General features: G+C 37.0%; 1 protein-coding gene and 1 non-coding gene across 8 annotated transcripts in view; one reads left to right on the plus strand and one right to left on the minus strand.

Annotated features, from left to right (window-relative positions):
- The window catches only part of SETD2 (SET domain containing 2, histone lysine methyltransferase), a 116,688-nt gene that overhangs the window by 62,474 nt on the left and 33,886 nt on the right, over positions 1-20,328 (minus strand). For all 7 annotated transcript variants that reach the window (XR_009701594.1, XR_009701593.1, XR_009701595.1 and 4 more), the window contains 7 exons: positions 15,402-19,762; positions 12,073-12,204; positions 9,128-9,256; positions 5,692-5,815; positions 4,334-4,411; positions 2,532-2,629; positions 315-441 (listed from right to left, as the gene is read on the minus strand). Coding sequence is in view for 4 of the 7 variants with exons in the window: in XM_061196661.1 (XP_061052644.1) it covers positions 315-441; positions 2,532-2,629; positions 4,334-4,411; positions 5,692-5,815; positions 9,128-9,256; positions 12,073-12,204; positions 15,402-19,762 (5,049 nt within the window). In the remaining 3 variants the exon portion in view is untranslated. The remainder of the gene's footprint in view (positions 1-314; positions 442-2,531; positions 2,630-4,333; positions 4,412-5,691; positions 5,816-9,127; positions 9,257-12,072; positions 12,205-15,401; positions 19,763-20,328) is intronic.
- Positions 14,394-14,500, plus strand: LOC133095859 (U6 spliceosomal RNA). Its single transcript, XR_009701715.1, has one exon. It is a non-coding gene; the product is annotated as a U6 spliceosomal RNA (small nuclear RNA).

Here is a 20,328-nt window from a genome sequence, read left to right on the forward strand (position 1 = left end):
GCTTGCCACAACTAGAGAAAGCCCTCGCACAGAAACGAAGACCCAACACAGCCAAAAATAAATAATAAATAAATAAATAAAAATTTAAAAAATATATATATATTAGCCTGTTTTCAAGATGACTTCAATAGTTCTCAGTATCCAAGTCTCATCTCCATGAAACAAAAATAGCAATCGTACTTCTTTTCCATGATTATCTCATTTGACCCTGAATTTCTCTGGTCGTAGTTTGACTTTTCAAAGTTCAATCAGGAAAGCTACCTCCCTTCTTAAAATGCACATGGTGACAGTTGAAAGAAGAATGGAACACTTACCGAATCCTTCTTCCGAGATCGTTCTTTCTTCATTTTCCCTCCTGCTGCTCTGATGCTGACTCTGTTCTCTCCTCCCAGGTAACCCCGGCAATTAGCCGACCCACAGAAACATTTCTGCGCTTCTTTCCTGTTCGAGTAGCATAGGAAAGATGTCAATTATGTGAAAGTAAACCATAAAAAATGTTGATAGTATAGCAATTACATACAGGAAAAGAGTCAATCCAGCTTAAAGGAAAAAAAGGTTTTTTAAGAGACACCAACAAACCTGATACTAGCTAATAGAAATGCCTGAAAATTGCTCTTAAAAATAAGTCATTCTTTATTAGCTAGACAAAACTAGCCAAGAAATTAATAAGTAATTTCTCCATTTATGAGAGTTTCTACTAATATATGAAAATAAGAGATCATATATACCTGTTGGGGCTAAGAACAAAATTGCTTAAATAGATCAACACCTATAACTTATATGTAAATATTTAACTGACACACAGAACAAAATATATTATTATGAACAGATATACAGATATAAAATGCATAATTAGTAAAGGACACTTAGAAGGAAACACGTGGTTATTAAAAGTTATCATTACATAAGGATGAGACACTACTAATAAATATAGTAATAAATAAATGTAACCATGGAGTCAAGGTAAAGTGGAGGAAAGAATACTGGCCTAAGTCTACAGCCCTGGGTATAAACCACCTCTGCCATTTATTTACTCTGCAACCAGAGCTACCCAAGGAAAACACGAAGGACTATTCCAAAAGTAAACTGATAGATTTAGTATATTACAGTAGCAATCAGAGGCACAAAAATATTTGATAAATACAGCAGGGAATCACAAACAGCACTTAATTTCCAGTTTCCTTTCTTTCAAAGAAGACAGTACAAATACAAGAGAAAAAAAAAATAATGGAGCCCTACATGGAACCTGGTCAACCCCAGAATACTTGACCATTGCCTAGATCCATTAGTTCATGAGGTGTTGCAAAATGGTGATACCATTACTGGCTTCATTTATTAGCTAAAATAACCTCTATAAAGAACTTCCTCTCACCAACGGCTTGGTTTAATCAAAAATTCACTTGGGAAAGGAAGGATAAATCCTTGATTTTTTTCTTCTTTTAATTTTTAAACTAGTGGTTACTCGTAGGGAGAGGGAAAGGGGAAGGGGCAAAAGAGGGATAGGGGATTAAGAGATGTAACTATTATGCATAAAATAAATAAGCTACTAGGATGTACTGTACAATAGAGGGAATATAGCCAGTGTTTTGTAGTAACTATAGATGGAATATAACCTTTAAAAATTGTGATTCACTATGTTGTATACCTGTAACTTACGTAATATTGCACATCAACTGTACTTCAATTAAAAAAAAAACAAAAACTAGTTTCCAAAATCATGAATTGGTTCCTTTCAATTATGACTAATGCGCTTTTATTTTTAAAATGTCATTAAAACTCATGGATTTTACGTAGTGTGTTTCAAACCACTTGCCATTATTATTCTTAATGATGCTTAAGTGTTAATAAGAACTCTCCCACTTTTGGTAAGTGAGATTCTATTCAAGCTATCTCCGAAGTCCCTTTGACATTACCCTCCTCATCTTTTATAACTGGTTTTCTGGTATGAGGAGATAATCCAGAGTCATCTTGTTCAATACCTGTCCCAAAGTTGACACGAGACATTTCTCCGAGGAACCCTGTTCCTTTTAGTGGGGTTTTATTAAAACCACAATATAAATGCTAGGGGTATTCAGTGCTATTGCATCAGTTACTGGTTTTGGTAGAACTAGGTAACAAATTATTTTTCAGAGTACAATATGGTATAGATGAGACATGATAAAGTCATGAACTGATAACTGACAGATGAATTATGGCCACACAGGGATTCATTATATTGTTCTCTTTATACCATGTCAACACCCTGTTGACATTTCTGTAATAAAAAGTTTTAAAATTACATTAGAAACATAATTATATAAATAAGGCAGCATGAAGTTCAGAGGAGGAACATGTAGTTCCAGTACAATATCCCTTAATGGCCTGAAGTGTCATACAGAAGGAAAATACACAGAACTAAAAGAGAACACTATAGATAAGAACTGACAATACATATAACTTCTTAGTAATTCACATCTAAGTTTTAGATTTCTATATCTGAACAGTCTATTTCTCCATCAGAAGCAGCAAAACAGAACGGAATCAATACTCACCCATATCTTTGGAACTGATAGTCAAATGTTAACTCTGAGCCTGAAGGAACCAGTTTGGTGGTAAAAAACCCAACTCTCAGTTGTCCGTTCACAGTCCACTGAGATGTTGTTTTTAAAAGAAAAGAAATTAGTAACTGGTTAATCTGTGTGTGTGTGTTTTTTTTTTTAAAAGAAGATCATCATCATCTGCCTTAATTATGCATGTGCCTCTTTAGATAATAAAGGCTTTTCCAAATAGCTAACAGGGAAACTAAAAAAAAAAAAAACAGAAAAAACTTAAGTATCACTCTTATTTAATGAGCTACCAGATGAATATCATCTATAATTTAACTCTAATAAAAGTAACTGCTACTTTAACTTATCTTAATACACATTTCCACATGGTAAAGATTCACTTGTAGTAAAAATAGGCAAATATGGAATGCTTGGTGTCACTGAGTACCAGGCGAATTTGTATTACCTTATGTTGAAAGTAACTAAGATAAGATGGGGCGTGGAAAAAGGGAAACAACAATGCCAGAAGTTTAATTTCATGAAGCAGTGGACATAATGCTGAGTGTAGAGAAAGGGAAGGGAAGCATCAGAACAGATACATAAAACTCAAAAATTAAAATGGGGGTAAATACACAGGGATTGGACCTTGTAGTTCCAGAATATGTAAGATGTAAGTTGACTGGAAAGCTCCTGTCCAGACCATTTGAACCCCTACTGATGAAAAACCCAGACTTAAAGAGGTGAAGAGAAACAGTACAGTTGGAGTCTCACAGCTAGACATGTGGCCACCAGCTACAGGCAAACCTAGAACCAGAACTTAATTAGGTTAAATAATTTCACACTGGGTTCTCCTATTCGTTATATGTTTTGGCTCTTGGAAGAGCTGTATCTAAGACCTATTAGTACAGAGATCAAAGGGCAAAAAATATCCAAGACTCAAAACTATTCAACATGAGAGGAAATCACTGATATATTTTTCTAGGGCGTGGGTCCATAGCTTTCTTAACCTAAAAAAGAACCAATATTCTAATGTGCATATATATGCTTTTTTTTTTTTTAACTCTAAGCTTAAAACACAAATTAGAGGGTACCAAGATCATTACCTCAAAATGTTACATCGAATTCGGTAAATGGATTTATCAAGCGTCAACTATGTGCCAGGCACAGGGACATAAAGATAACCAAGACCCAAAGTCTGGCCTTTGTTGAGGAGGAGAAGTATATCCACATGCATACCATATATCGTCTCTCTCATCTGTGGCCATTCAGCCCCTTATAAATGTTATTAAAACCACCAAATTTGGCACCTGGATAAGACTGATATAAAATCTGAATATAACAGTACACACTGGACTTCATCAAAATTAAAGTTTAGTTTTTCATTTCGGCACCTTAAACAATATCTAAAATTTATGGGCAGAGATGTGACAATTAAATGCAACTGGAGTTCCTGGATTGGATCCTAGACTAGAAAAATGACAGACGGCAAAACTTGAATAAGGTCTTTAGACGAGTTAGTAGTTAACAGTATTTCCTGGATTGGGTAATTGTATTATGGTTATGTTCAATGTAGACATTTGCAGAAGCTAGTGAAGGATAATATACGAGAACTCTGTACTATTTCAGCACTACTTATTATTTTATACATCTAAACTTATTTCAAAATAAATTTTAACAGAGTAAGAAAAAAATCATTAAAATGATTAAAAAATAATATCCATGGGTACCTTTGGTATAGAATCTAAAATTAATAGTCAGAACAGCAGTCCTGAACAAATATCCCAAACTCTAAATCTACCTCAACTTACTTTTTGAGTCTCACAGTTTGGTTCACAGCTGTGATTCATGAACCGGGAGCAATTTCCTTTCTGAGTGGCATCTATTATCTAGGGAAAAGGATAATTTAACAGTTAAAAATGAGACCTTAAAACATATGTGCATTTTGCAAAGGCAAGGCATCCGGCAAATTTAAGACCCTTATCCCTAATCCCCCGTTCCTTTAGAGAACTCTCTCATATTACTTTACACATCAAAGTGACAAATATCCGGGGCTTCCCTGGTGGCGCAGTGGTTGGGAGTCTGCCTGCTAGTGCAGGGGACGCGGGTTCGGGCCCTGGTCTGGGAGGATCCCACGTGCCGCGGAGCGGCTGGGCCCGTGAGCCACAACTGCTGGGCCTGCATGTCTGGAGCCTGTGCTCCGCAACAAGAGAGGCCGCGGTGGTGAGAGGCCCGCGCACCGCGATGAGGGGTGGCCCCCGCTTGCCGCAACTGGAGAAAGCCCTCGCACGGAAACGAAGACCCAACACAGCCAAAAATAAATAAATAAATAAAGGAGTTTCTTTTTAAAAAAAAGTGACAAATATCCAACTTCTTCCTCAGAAAGATCTCTAACTATCAACATTTTACCTAGGGGGCAAAATTATCTCCATATATATCAATGTCTCATTTTCTTTTAGCTATTTCTTACATCCTATTATATTCCAATTTTACTTCCTGTGTTTAAAACTTCATTTTCAAATGCATGCGATACCACAGTGCAATAGCTCTCAAACTTGAGTATGTATCTGAATCCACTGGAGAGCTTGTTAAAACTCTTGCTGAGCCCACCCTCAGAGTGAGATTCAACAGGTCCTAGGATGGGTCCCTACAACTTGCATTTCCAGATTGAATGTAGAGGCAGACATGAGAATCTAGCTAAATTCTAGTAAGCCAGACATTAAAGAGATTTGTAAATGGTACTCCTCACTAAAAAAAAAACTTTTTGGAAAATGCTTAATTTTCACAAAAGCATATGTTATTTGTGTCAACTTCATAGGCTTATTGTCACTTTTAAATGGTTTAATAAAAAAATATTTTCAACTTCTCAGCTTTCGTCTTTAATATAAATATTGATAAATATAATCCACATAAACAAAAGCTCTTTGGGGGCCATCAATAATTTTTAAGAATTGTAGTATGAAGCATGTATGTTTACATTTACATATACATGTAAGTACCCCCCTCTCCCTCATCCTTTTTGTAAGCAAATAGAAAAAAACTATCCACACTGTTCAGCTCCTTATTTTGGTCACTTAATATATTTTAGAGATCAGTCCATATCAATGACCCCTTTCAAACTCAAGAATTTCCAGATCTGTTTCAAAACAAACACATTCATGCCACTTACCTCATCATTCTTCAGGGCCATGAAATAGTAGTGGATGTTTTTGTTTCGTGCATACTCCTTTACCCGGGCTTTAAACTCTTTATGATCAAGTACCTCTCCACAATATTCCAGGACAAAGGTGTTCCTGGCAAAAGAAAAACAGCATTTCCTGCCTAGGAGATATACGGAAAACACATACATCCACGCAAAAATAATGAATTTTAAAAACTATTGTAAAGTGGACAGATTTGCTATTACACAAGATGTAATTAAAATATATGTAAAGTGCCTAGCAACTAATCGAGGTTAATTTTCTCCTTCCTAATACTTTGCAAAGAATGTTGACTCTAAGAAGCTTTTATAATTTACACTTATACCAAAATGCATATCCTTGCTCTCACTAGATATTAAAACGAACTTCCAAGTCTGGTTTACATTATCATGAAAACAATGATTCACAACTGAGAAAGTTATGAAGAAATCAGAAGCAGTGAAAAATTAGAGGCTTTATGTCCTAAGAAAAAAGAAGGCAACTTAAATACAGCAGCCCTTCTACTTACTACCTTTAATCTCAAAGGTCTCTAATGATGTTAAAGGTCAAATATACCTTTTCTCTGACTGCATTCTCTGTGAGTTTTCTCTAGCATTTATCAACAATCATGATTAAGCTCTCTCCTTGGCTTCTTTCAGTTACCTTCTACCTTTGATTGTTCTTTCATGGTTATTTACCTATTTCTTCTCTATTGAAGATATTCTCAGTCTCTTCCCTCTCCCTTTATTTTATAAAAGCTCATTCTCACCAATGACTTCAAGTATTACCTCCATGTAAACAAATGCTTCTCTACGGTTTACTCCCAAGTTCTGACCTGAAATGACCTACCTGGAAGTCTTGTCTTACCCGTTCAAAATAAACATGCCCTGGAATTCCCTGGCTGTCCAGTGGTTAGGACTCGGCGCTTTCATTGCTGGGGCCTGGGTTCATTCCCTGGTCGGGGAACTAAGACCCCACAAGACGCGCAGAGAGAAAATAAACAAACGTGCCCTAACACTAACCAAAGAGATTTTTTAAATGTAAAAATGTAAATCATTTGTATTTGTTATGATATACTGACATAATCAGTATACTTCTTTTTTTTTTTTTTTTTGGCCACGGTAAAAAAATGCTATGTTTAACGCTTTCTTTAAGAAGCCAGAAACAAAAAGTCACATTTGTATTTCATATAAATATCTAGAATAAGGTAAATCCATAGAGATGGCAGATTTAGAGGTTGCCAAGGGCTGGGAAGAGGGGGCAATAGGGAGAATCTGCTTAATGGGTAAGGGGTTTCCTTTTGGGGTGATAAAAATTTTTGGAACTAGACAGAGGTGATAGCTGCCCAATATTATGAATGTACTAAATGCCACTGAATTGTGCACTTTAAAAAGGCTAATAATATATTGTGTGAATTTTACTCCACCCCTCCCCCCCCGCAAAAAAAACGAAGTCCCATTTGGTATCCAATAACATTAAGTCAACCTAGACAGCACAGCCTTCCATTCCTATAGCCTAAAACTTGAGGGTTTTGGTAGGAATTTGCTTATTTTTTTGGTGGAGTCTGTCATGGTATTTTAACAGTAACTAGCAGCTTTGCTCCAAATACCTCCTCCTCATACTGTGCACATCTGACAGTATGCCCTTCTTAAGTGGGAATACTCTACCAGTGAACACCTAAATAGCTTAGAGTTAAAAATTTATAAAATTGGTATTACCATCAGCACATGGATGTACATGAGTGAAGGTGTGGGAATCATAGAAACATTAAGTCCTAGTATATTTTACCAAAGCAGGGTTCTTTGTGGGTAGTTGAGGAAAGCTAAAGAGCTTTAGGAAATTTTAACCTGCTATGTGAACCAGTCACGCATTCTCTCCTCTCTTCTCCCATCTCCTTCCCCATAACAGACACGGACTCCTGAGCCATCAAATAGTCTCTGTTGCATACAACAAGGATTTACGTTAAAGTTGAAGCTATGTTAATGCAGACTCTGCCAAGAGGCAGTGTCCATTACTACCCCTGTAAGAGAGGGTTATGTCCAAACTGGAGTTCCTTTAAAAAAATTTTAAAAAGACTCTCCAAAAGAAAAGCCTGGCTGGCTTGAGTAGAATACAAGAAAGCATACCTGAAAACCTGCATCTAGACCAGAGTTAGTGATTTGAGAAATGCACCAGACTGCCTTGGGGAGTACTGAGTTCAGTGTTGTTAACAGTGTTCAAGGGAAGCTTAGTCTACTATTTATTTAAAATATTATAAAGGATCCAATCAATTTGGATATGAAACATACTGAGATGATTCTGAGATACTTGTTTCAAAGAAACAATTTAAAAATGGTTATAAACCAAAATACTTTGATAATACTTTGCAGAAAAGGGAAATATATGAGGTTCCTACTATCTACTTCTTTATATAATAAAATATGGGTTTTTTCTGGTTGGTTCTCAAAAGGATAAAGTGACATGAATATCATTTCCTATTTTCACAATAAAAACCAAATGATTTGGCTTTCAAAAGATATATGAGGTTCCTGTCAGAAAACTAAATTACCTGGTGGTGCTGGTGGTTATTATTATTAGGTTATTTGCTACCTGGTTGCTTTGAATCCCCACAATAAAAAGACTAAAACCCCTCACCCCATCCCAATTCCCATTCAAGTGTGGCCATATGCTTAGGATTCTGAAACCATAGTTGTGCCTGAGTCACTAGAATCAGCAACTGTTTTATTTTCTTCCTTTATTCCTTTGATGTATTTTTAAAAATTCTTCAATCATAAACACATGTAATCTGTATATACTTAACTTTAAAGAAAAAGGTACTCAACTTTCATAAGAATACTTAAATATGCTATATGTAAGAAAATTAGTGGTTAAAGGAAATACCGAATATGGTAGAAAATAAAACTGAACCTTTTATTGCATTACATATAAAAGTTACATGACTTTAGAAGGCAACATTTATTCATTCAAAAATGTTTAATGAGTGTCTATCAAGTATGCTTTAATTCTCTATCTCAATATCCTCAGACACTCTCCACTACTCTTATCCCAACTAAACTTTATATAGATTCAACTTTATAGATTCTGTCCTAACTCCTTTTTATAGAGTTTCATAGGGATTCTGGGGATCTACAGCAAACACTTGGTAATTACTTGGAATTAAAGGTAACATAACTATCAGACAAAGAAGGACCGGCCTAGTTCAAATATCACAAGGGACAAACTGCTCTCTCATATATAGACAGAAGAGATTTCTATTTAATTTCCTAAAAGAAGTGAATTTAAAATGAACAAACTAGCTACCAAGTGGTCATTCTGCACAATAATCATTATTAAACTTCAGTATAATAGGCAAATTATTTTCCTAAAAAGTATCTAACCAACTTCAACAACACAAATGAAGTGAAAGGCGATTAAAACATAACTTACGAAGGAAGGTCTTTAGCAGCTCTCAAGCCCCAGCCTTTCTTTTCTGTGAGTATGACTTCCACATCTGCATGCTGTTTTCTTTGAAACCGTCTATTGGAACAATAATCCCCATTTGGACACCGAGAAGAACTGAAATGAGAAAAGGAGAAAATTAATTCCTCAAAGCAGCAAAAGAACCAAAAACACGTTCACTAGAATGTTATGTAAATATATCCATATCTTTATGGCATAATCAGCATATGTGTGGTAAACCTCCAAGTGAGCCTTCCTCAATAATTCTTTCCATCATGAAGGGATTCCTTAAAATTGAGTGTCTACATTGTTAAACAGATGATGCCCAAAATACAGTCTTGTCAACTGGTCATTACCCCTCCCTGAGTGTCTAAGATACATTTCCAGGCTGCACGTAAGTCTGCAGTACTCTGACAACTATGCAGAGCTAACTTATTTTCAATCAGTGCACCTTCTCTTATATTCCACTCCAATCATTACTAATTTCATCTTTTGAATGTAGCTAACTACTTGAGCTACATTTAAGAGAAACCAAAGTCGTCATTAAACATATCTTTGTTCAGAGTAAGCACAATATAAACTGGCAAGGCTCTTCCCTCATGGATCCTAGAATAAAACTAAAATCAAAAATTTACTGAATTCTTAATATTCCAAAGCTGACAGGTACAAAGGCTTTTAATACTGAGTAAGGCTACAATAAAAATTACCAATTATTTCCAATATATTATTATTTATTGCCAAACCAGTAGTAGTAAGCAACATTTTTACAGATGTCCAAAGGATAAGGGATTCACTCTGGAGAGAAGCAGTGAAGGAAAGCTTTCCGGAAGGAGTAGGATTAAAGCAGAATCTCTAATGACACATAGGATATGGACACATAAGGAAAACAAGAGGTACAATGACAGTGCCCACCTGTGTGCAGAAATAGGAAACAAGGCCTACTTGAGAAAAGGGGAATAAAATAGCTAAGGATAACTGATAAGAAAGGTGGGTTGCTGGAAGATGAAAAGGCAGGTTGTTGATGTACTATGAAGGGCTCTCAATACCAAGGTTACAGTTGAACCTAATCTTGAGAACCACTAAAAGTTTTGAGCGTGGGAATAACAAGAAAAAAGAATTTCTGTACTTCATATCTGTTCAACAAGGTTGGCAGGAAAAACCAGAAGAATGCAGAGACTAGGGCAACAATGTCAAATTAGGAGAATACTGTTCTTATGTCTTCTCTTCTTTTTTAATTAATTAATTAATTAGGCTGCGTTGGGTCTTCGTTGCTGCGCGTGGGCTTTCTCTGGTTGTGGCGAGCGGCGGCTACTCTTAGTTGCAGTGTGCAGGCTTCTCATTGTGGTGGCTTCTCGTTGCGGAGCACGGGCTCTAGGCTCCCAGGCTTCAGTAGTTGTGGCACACAGGCTCAGTAGTTGTGGCTCGTGGGCTCTAGAGCGCGGGCTCAGTAGTTGTGGCTCGTGGGCTCTGGAGCGCAGGCTCACTAGTTGTGGCGCACGGGCTTAGTTGCTCTGCAGCATGTGGGATCTTCCCAGACCAGGACTCCAACCCGTGTCCCCTGCATTGGCAGGCGGATTCTTAACCACTGTGCCACCAGGGAAATCCCTCTTCTCTTCTTCTATGTTTACTGTCATTTCTACTTTTAGTTTACATTTAAAAATACCAAAAATGCTTTCTCTTTTTTATTTTTTGAGGTATATGTTTTATTTTTGTAACACTATTACATAAGCAAAACCAAAAACTGAGTTTTAAAAAAAAACACTTCATTAACACTAAAAATAAGGTACCTATACTATAAATCACCTTAATATTCTTTCCATGTTAAAAATGATACAATTTTCAATCAGACTGGTTTTTTTTAAAAAATCACATTTTTTTTAATGTAAAGGTATTTACTGTTTATATGAAAAATATGGAAGCAAATGTCTATCAACAGAAGATTAATAATTATGGGTTAACTATGAATAGAATACATAATGTAGTCAAGAGAAAGATTTAGATAGGTCTAAATATGTAGCTCTGAATAGGTCTCCAAAACATATTTAATTAAAAGTGTGGGGACTTCCCTGGTGGCACAGTGGTTAAGAATCCGCCTGCCAATGCAGGGGACACGCGTTCGAGCCCTGGTCCGGGAGGATCCCACATGCCGCGGAGCAACTTGGCCCATGTGCCACAACTAGTGAGCCTGCGCTCTAGAGCCCGCGAGCCACAGCTACTGAGGCCCACGTGCCTAGAGCCCGTGCTCCGCAACAAGAGCAGCTACCACGATGAGGGGCCCATGCACCGCGGCGAGTAGCGGCCCCCGCTCGCCGCAACTAGGGAAAGCCCGCGCGCAGCAACGAAGTCCCAACGCAGCCAAAAATACATTAAAAAAAAAAATTATTAAAAAAAAGAAAAGTGTGTGTGGCAGGTGAGGGTGAACAAAGTTTCAAAAAGTACATATAGTAAGGATTTCATTTCTACACATAAAAAGAGGAAATGTCTACCCATGCTGGTATAGGCATAAAAATTATCTGGAAAGACTACAAATAGAGGGATTGAGGCTTGGGGGAGCAAGACATTTTACTTTAAGCACTTTTGAAATGTTAGGGTTTTAGCGTATTTTGTAGTAAAAGCTAAAAAATACCAACATTTACCTCTCAGGACGTGAACCTTACAAGAGATAAAAGGAGACTGGGTAAAAATTACTATTACTATGTTAGCATTAGGGCTACTTTACAGAGCACTTACAATATGTACTATAATCTAACGCACAATGCAAGGGAAATTTGCCTCCTTATAAACACTATTACACGTTGGAGATGTCATTGCTCAGAAATACTCAACAATAGGTAGAAGGAGAAAAGTTAAATTTACTCCTAATAATTCTTCTTAAAATTTAGAGACATTTAATAGAATAGTTGAGCAAAAGCAGAGCATTCTAATTTACTTACCATTCAATCATGAGGAGACGATTAAGACAATCTTCCCCACATGCTATTTCACCTTGAGCTCTTTCATCTTTAGAAAGAGGTGTACACTCACACTGCATTCGCTTAATATCCCGATGGGATTTATTCTTCTTTCTATTGGGTAAAATTTTATTAAAATTGGTTAAATTAATGTCCTGGCAATGATACAACATACACAATCAAAAATGTGCTAAATCTCACTAGTTTCCCATTTAATGATTCTGGTTAAGTCAATCATTCAGAAAGAAGAAAACATCTAACCACTAAGCATTTATGAGACTGAAAACACTAAGAATTGTATTGCAAAACAGGTGAGAGAGACAACCTCAGCCTTGGCAAATGGGAAGCTGGGGTAAGTTCAAGTCTATCATTTTGGACTCAGTCCTTATTTCCTAGTCCTTGTCATCTAAACCTTGAATTCTGAGCAGTTTCAAATGTTAATAGTCATATTTGGCTCCACAGAAAAATAGGAAAACTCATGAATATCAAATAATAACACAGCTGATTAATTAAAGTTAGGTTTAAGAATCAGTCCTCATGGACTTCCCTGCAGTCCAGTGGTTAAGACTCCACGATTCCACTGCAGGGGGCGAGGGATCAATCCCTGGTCGGGGAACTAGGATCCCGCATGCAGTGGAGCAGCCCAAAACAAAAAGAATCAGTCCTCATGGATATACAAATAATAGTTGAGATACAAGGCTAAGGAAGAAAAGGAGTTGCTTTAGAAAGAAAAAGGAGTTTTTAATTAAGAATTTAACTCAATCAAATCCTTTAGAGAATCCTTCAGCAACATCACTTTTGTACAAATCCTGTTTAAAAGAAAACTGAATGATTTAAAAAAAAAAAAAGAATGACGTATATATTATTATAGAATAGCATTACTACAGAGGACTAAACTTTCTCAGTGTAGATTTGGGGGGAGAAGATAAACTGTTCGAAATTGACTGGGTTCATAAAAACCTAAGCCAGAGTTCGCAAAGCAAAAGTGAAAATGTGATTATTTACTGGCCTTTTTGTTGAACTCAATTTTTTGATCTTTGTCAAAAAAGGAAAAAAAAATTCAAGGACAGACGAATAAGATCCCCTTCTTAAGATTAGGGAACTATGACTTACTCTTCAGCTATTAGACAAGTGAAGAGCACAGCTGCTCTAAGTGACTGTCTTAATCTCCTAACTAATCTGCTTTCACCTCCAACATATGTTCTACTACAGTCCCAGTTTTATAAAGTACCTAGTGTGTCATGATAGTTTCCACGAAGTTTGAGTAACAAGAATGATTCATCTGGATCAATTAAAGATATAATTCATTAATGAGCATAAGAATATGCTTAGCCTGAATAAAGATGACTAAAGATAAACAAATTATCTTTTTACAAGTACTTAAGAGCTATGTATAAAAACAGTAGCTTTATTTTGTATTGTTCCAAAAGGCCAGATGAGGACTAACGGGCACAGATTTCGTTCAGGTAAGCCTATTTTCACTAGGCATAAGAATGCACATACTATTTTACAATAATTTGTCTTCTTAGTGGCTTCTATAAATGCCCAGCTTATATCAAGCACTTTAAAACGCCTCTCACCAACCAATTATGTATATAAAACTCACTGAATAAAATTCAGAGGGTTGGGTTGATTAATTTTATTTCTATTCTTTCACAAAGATCATGTAAGTTGCATCACTCTACTCACAAAATTCTTAAGGAGTACCACTTAAAATATTCAATATTTTGAAGTTAAACCTAATTTACAACTAGTTATAAATGAACGTAATTGTAAGAGGCCCGTTTTATCCTTAAAAAACAAAAAAAGTGTTTTTGTTTTTGCTTTTTAAATAGGAAAAACTTCTGATGGGTCTAACTTTAAGATGAAGTCTTTTACCTTATCCACAGTGGAAAATGTCTTCATTTTAAAAAATTCTGAATGCTTAAAGGGATGATGGCTAAGTTGATTCTCAACTAGAGGAGAAATTTCCAAAAGGAGGTAGGTGGTTAGGAGACTATAAATTTTTTTTTAAAGGCATATTCAACATATATTTACATTGGGAAAACAAGATTATCGAAGAGAGGTGAAAGAAAGTCGATTGAGAATCTGTGCTCTAGAGGAATTTGTTTTTATTATCCTAGTCTCATTATACCTTGTTTCATGTTAGGGATTTCACCATTTAAAACTTAAAAACTTGTTATGCTATTGCCAAGTTTAATCTACTAGCAACAGATTTTGAAACATGACAAAAGAAAACTATATTCTAATCTAGTTCCAGCTTGTAAAGTACCTAAAGATATTTTTCAAAAATGTTCAGAATGGTGCTCGCTTCTGTAGCATATATACTAAAATTGGAACGATACAGAGAAAATTAGCATGGCCCCTGCGCAAGGACGACACGCAAATTCGTGAAGGGTTCCATATTTTTAAAAAGAAACGAAGTTGAGTTATTTCTAGTGACGTGGATGGACCTAGAGACTGTCATACAGAGTGAAGTAAGTCAGAAAGAGAAAAACAAATACCGTATGCTAACACATATATATGGGATCTAAAAAAAAAAAAGGTTCTGAAGAACCTATGGGCAGGACAGGAATAAAAACGCAGACACAGAGAATGGACTTGAGGACACGGGGAGGGGGAAGGGTAAGCTGGGACGAAGTGAGAGAGTGGCATGGACATATATACACTACCAAATGTAAAACAGATAGCTAGTGGGAAGCAGCCGCATAGCACAGGGAGGTCAGCTCGGTGCTTTGTGTCCACCTAGAGGGGTGGGATAGGGAGAGTGGGAGGGAGACGTAAGAGGGAGGAGATATAGGGATATATGTATCTGTATAGCTGATTCACTTTGTTATACAGCAGAAACTAACACACCATTGTAAAGCAATTATACTCCAATAAAGATGTTAAAAAAAATGTTCAGAATGAAGTAAGGAAAAAAAATCCAACGTAGCTTTTTTCTTCTCTAAAAGCAGACTATTTTGCTGGAGTTTTGTTTCACTTTCTGCCACAGTTTCACATGTAAAAGAAATTTAAGAAAAGCTGGGCTGGTCTATATACTTTTTTTAATGTACTTCTAGAACCAAAGAGGTAATGGGACCAAAAAAAAAAAAAATTTAGACATCCCCTTCCTGGGGGGGTGGGAAATAGGGGGACTGCACACCATCAAATCTAAATAGGTAAACACACTTTTTAAATTTTTTAAGTTACATTTTATCACACAACCATATTTCATACAATTGAGCTCATATATTCTGAACTTTTGAAAGTTAATTATTTTCCTACAAAAAGAGGTTAATAATTGTCCGATGAGTATTAATTTGGCTTACCTTTCTGTTAAATAAACATTTTCTTCAATCAGATCAAAGTAACAAGGCATCTTCCCTTGCTTGGCACATTCCTTCCACCGCTGTGGGTCCCTGAAGTCCTCCATGACACACGAAGGCCCAACCAATGCTGAGCCTAGATGCACTGCTGTCTCTCCCTGCTCTACCTCCACTCTAACTTTCTTTCTGTCCTGAAGCTCACCATCACTTTCAGAATCACTCTCCAATTCCTGTCTCCTTTTTTTAAGAGGCCCTCTATCTTTCATATCATTTTTTTCTAAGTTTTTCGAAAGATCTTTCTTCTCATTCACAGCTAAAGAGTCCTTAATGGAATTGCTGCTTATTTCAGGTGCTTGCACTGACCCCTTGTCCTTCTGAAGGGACAGAAAAAATTTACTGGACTGGCTTGAGAAGTAAGATCCTCCACGTTGATCCCAATTCTCCTCCTCTTCACGGTCATCTGTTAAGGAATCTGGTACCTGCCCTTGAATTCGATCATACACAACCCCAGTTCCAGGCGGTCTACCTGCTGATCTTGGATCCCAGTAGCCATTGCCTTGCCAGTAATTACGTGTCCCACTATACTGTTCTGCACTTTGCTGATACTTGTGTCCACCACAGGCTCCATAGCTGCTGTCAGGTTGCTGATATGTGGTAGTAGGCTTTTCTTGTTGAGAGATGTCCCACCCTAGATTTCTGAGCTCTTCTGATGAACGGAAACCATCCACTCGGGAGATCTCACAAGAAGAAAAATTTGACTCTGTTTTTCCCAGTCTACTATCTGCCCTGTTAGGGAAAGTGGTCTGTTGCCGAGACTTACTTGAGACATCTTCAAAATCATCAGAAGAATAAACTGGCAGCTCTTCTTGCTGCCTAGAAGTTATTTTGGCTTTCACTGTTTCCTCAGAATTTGGATGACCTAGAGGGTCAGATTTTATGTCTGTATGACTTGTACTATCAACCCCATCACTCTGAGGATGAGCAATTTCAGACAGGTGATTATCTATCTGTTTTCGGCTGGGGTGTATAAAAGAAATTTCTGAATTCTTCTCTGTTGCTTTATGAAAGAAGAACTTCTCAGTTTGAGGACAGGCTTTACTTGCTATACTCTCAAATTTTTCCTCATATGAATGCCTCCTTGGCTCCAATCGCTCATCTTCCCAGTGGTCAGAATAGTGTCTGTAACTTTGACTGCTCCGAGAAGAACAAGGACTTGTTTCTTCCATAGGCAAAGTAGAATTCTTTGGCACAACCACAACAGACTGAAGACGGTTTCTTGGAATACTGCTATCATCAGAATCTGTATCTTCTGAATCACTTTCATCACTTGAACTTTCGGAAGAACCAGAATAATCTTCATGGACAGTAGATACAATCTCTGAGGCATGACCACTACTGTCACATTTTAAGGTGTATGTTATACCATCACTGTCCTCCATGATTAAATTCAAATCACAAGAAGAAAATACAACTTCTGAATCATCAGAAGTATGTGCATGTCCTCTTCCACCTTCTTCATCTAAAGAGATTTCTGGTCTTCCTCTTCTATCAGGCAGTATGGAATTCCCTTCTTCTTGAGCCTCTTGCACACATTTCCCAGATAGTCCATTATTATGCCTGTTTTCCCAGGAAGCAAATCCTCTTCCTGAATCAGGAAGGCCACTACCTACTTCTAGTATTTCTTTCTCTGCATGCTTTAAAAACTCTGAGCTTTTACTCTTCAGCACAGCATCCAAAACTGGAGATGTATTCTCTCCACATTGCAAGAGAGTTAAACTGTCTACTTTTATTCCTGGTGGAAGACTCTGAAGAGATGAAGCAATACATGAGCTCCCTGTAGGTTGATATAAATCATCAAAATGATTAACAGAAGCTGAACTAGTACTACCAACACTCTGCTTATATTCTCCACATGCAAATTTTGAGTGCTGATCTGTCAGACTTCCGTTATCACATATAACTGTTTTTGATTTCAAATGCACATTCATAAAGCTATTTGAAGAAATCTTCGTTACTAAAGGCTCAGTATTTTCAGCTCCGGAATGACACAAAGAAGGGCGGTTGTCGTTTGAAGTACAGTATATATCTGAATCTTTGGTTTTACAGCAAGAAACTCTCACATCAACTGGTTCTTTAACTATTGTTTTGGAATAATCTATAGTCATAACTGGCAAAGATATGAGTTGATCCTGGTGTGGCGACACCGGAGGTTCTGTTTCTCTAAATGGGCTTTCTGACTTACTGTGCTGCATGCAAGTATCATCCAAGTCTTTTTCTTTACATCTATTAATATTTTGAAATCCATTTGATGAAAGCATGCACGTTTTGACCAAAGGGGATACCTCTGATCCAGTCACACTATCATCAGAAGACATCAAAACAGTGTCACGTTTAGAAGTGCAAAATGTTGCCAAATCAGATTCTGCCCCAGGAGATCCGTTTATATTAAATTCTGTGGGACAGTAACTTCTTAATTGATCATTCTTCACTTTACATAAAGAGTGTAATTCCTTAATACTGTCATGGCTATCATGTCCTATAAATTCAGACTTAAAAACAGGTGATTCATCTAGCTTTTTAAAAGTAGGTGAATCATTTAATCGATTTGATGGAGATGGAGACCCAATCTTCTCTCTTTCAGGAACTTTACTAATCATTCTTAATTCACTACCTTTTGAACAAGGAGTCTGTAAACTACAAGAATGAGACTGTTTGATTTCCTCATTCAATTCTGTACAACAGAAAGAATTTTTAAATTTATCAGACTTGGGTACAGGTTTTGAAGGGGCAGATTTATAACGGGAAGCACTGTTATCGTGCTTGGAATATGATGACCCCCGTCGGAATCCCAGTTCATTAGTGGGAGAACAACATCTTTTCATTGCTTCATTTTCTGAAGTCCTTTTGGATTCTCTTTCTAATTTTGAAGAATACTTTCCTCTTTTCTCCATCTCTAAGTAAGAGGACTCAGTTTTACAGTCTCGATCAGATTTAGAATAGGAGGAGGATGTCCTTAGGTCTCTGTAAGAGGAGGAATGAGATGAGGTGCGCCTTGAGTAGGTCTTCTTATACTCGTCTTCTGAGTCAGAACTTTCTCTTGCCCTGTTATCTGTATATGGCCGAGAATAGCGTGCCCTCTCTCGATAAGGGGAACTCCTATGGTAGCGACGATCAGAGTCATAATAATGGGATCGTTCTGACCGAGAATAGGATGAACTAGTTCTAGAACCTCTGTCAGATCTAGAACGAGACCTGCTCCGCCTTCGCTCTCTCTCTGATCTACAGCGAGAAGATATATAACGAGTATCTCTTTCAAGTTTTGAGTAGCTAAAATATTTATCATCTCTCTCTGTTTTAGATCGTGAAGATTTCCCTAAATCCTCACTTTTTAAAGTTGCTAAGCTCTTTTTTGAATCTCTTTCTTTGTCAATGTTGGCTGAAAATTTTAAATCATGTGATCTTTGACTTGAGGAAGTCCGTACAGAATCTTCATCAGATTCTGAACCAAGAAAGGTGCCTTCAGATTGTGAGGATTTCTTCTTAGAACCTGTTTTTTTAGAGCCCAGACTACTCTTAGAACTATCTGGAATTTCTTCTTCCTTCCCAATATGGGAATCTTCTTTTTGTGAAGGAATATCTGCTTGCTCATTCAAATTGTGAGTTATGTGTTCTTCTGAACTATTAGATACAGGGTCCTGCTTAGTGTCCACTTCTGATGATTCTGGTACAATTGTAACTGGTGGTTCCTTCAACGCTCTAGCAGCTACATCTACTGGTGCTGTCATCAGAACTGTCACTGGTGTGTGTGGCAAGGCCACTGGCTCTGTTACTGGTGCTGGTAATGAGGGTGTTGTGGCTTGGGGAGGTGGAGGTGGTGGAGGTGGAGACGAGGGTGGCGAGTCTACAGTTGTTGATTCTGCTATGACTGCTGGTAATGGTACTATGGGAGGAGATGGAGATGCCACTGCTGTGGTAGAAGTCAGCAGTGGCCTGGATGTTACATGAAGCAGATGTTTCTTAAAATGGATTTTGCCCAATTCTACCCTTGATTTTGGTGGGGAAGATTCTTCTGTAGTAGATAATGTATCTCCAATGTCCATTTTAATTTTAGGGGTTGAGTCTACTTGAAGAGGTACAACTGGGGAATTTGGAGTATCATTTTGCTTTTCACTGCCAAGTGCCGTCAGAAACCTGTTCTGCAAAGTTTTCTTTGTAAGGCTGAAGCTGAATGACACCTTCTGTCGTCCCTGTTCCTCCAAATTAACTTTTGTCTTGGTGCCTTTGGGCAAAAACCGACTAGAAGCAACACCTTTGAACATTGGTCCTTTGATGAAACCTGTTTTCTGCACATTTTCAATCTTTGCCTATAAATGAACAAAAAAAGCAGTTACTACTACAATAAAGTTACTTTCAAACGGCTAGCATCACAGTTTAAAATGTCAGGGAAATGAAAAGTCCTTTTTAATGACAAACAGCATGAATTTCATTAAGCTGTATATGCATTTTTAAAAACTCTTTATTATAGAAATTTTCAAACATATTCCAAAGTACAGAGAATAGTTTAATAAACCTCTAAGTACACATCCTCAGTTTCAACAATTATCCATATTTTTCCATTCTTATCTTAAAGAATTTTTTCCAGTTTTATAACTATTTTCCAGGCAGAATTTTTAATGAGAATTTAAAAAATAATCTGATGTGTATTTCAAGATACACTACAAGAGGACATGTGGATAGAGAGCAATAGCTAACATCTCAGTAATGAAAATACTTTGTTCTTGTGTCCTATCTGAGAAGAAACATCAGAAGTCATTATAACCAGTGGTCTTCTGGTATCACATAGAATCACTTGGGTACTTGGTAGAAATATAGATCTGTGGCAAAACTCCAGGAAATAACAATTCAATAGCTCTAAGATGAATAAGAAAGT

The sequence above is a fragment of the Eubalaena glacialis genome, chromosome 7 (assembly GCF_028564815.1).
Source record: "Eubalaena glacialis isolate mEubGla1 chromosome 7, mEubGla1.1.hap2.+ XY, whole genome shotgun sequence".
NCBI classification, from domain to species: Eukaryota; Metazoa; Chordata; class Mammalia; order Artiodactyla; family Balaenidae; genus Eubalaena; species Eubalaena glacialis.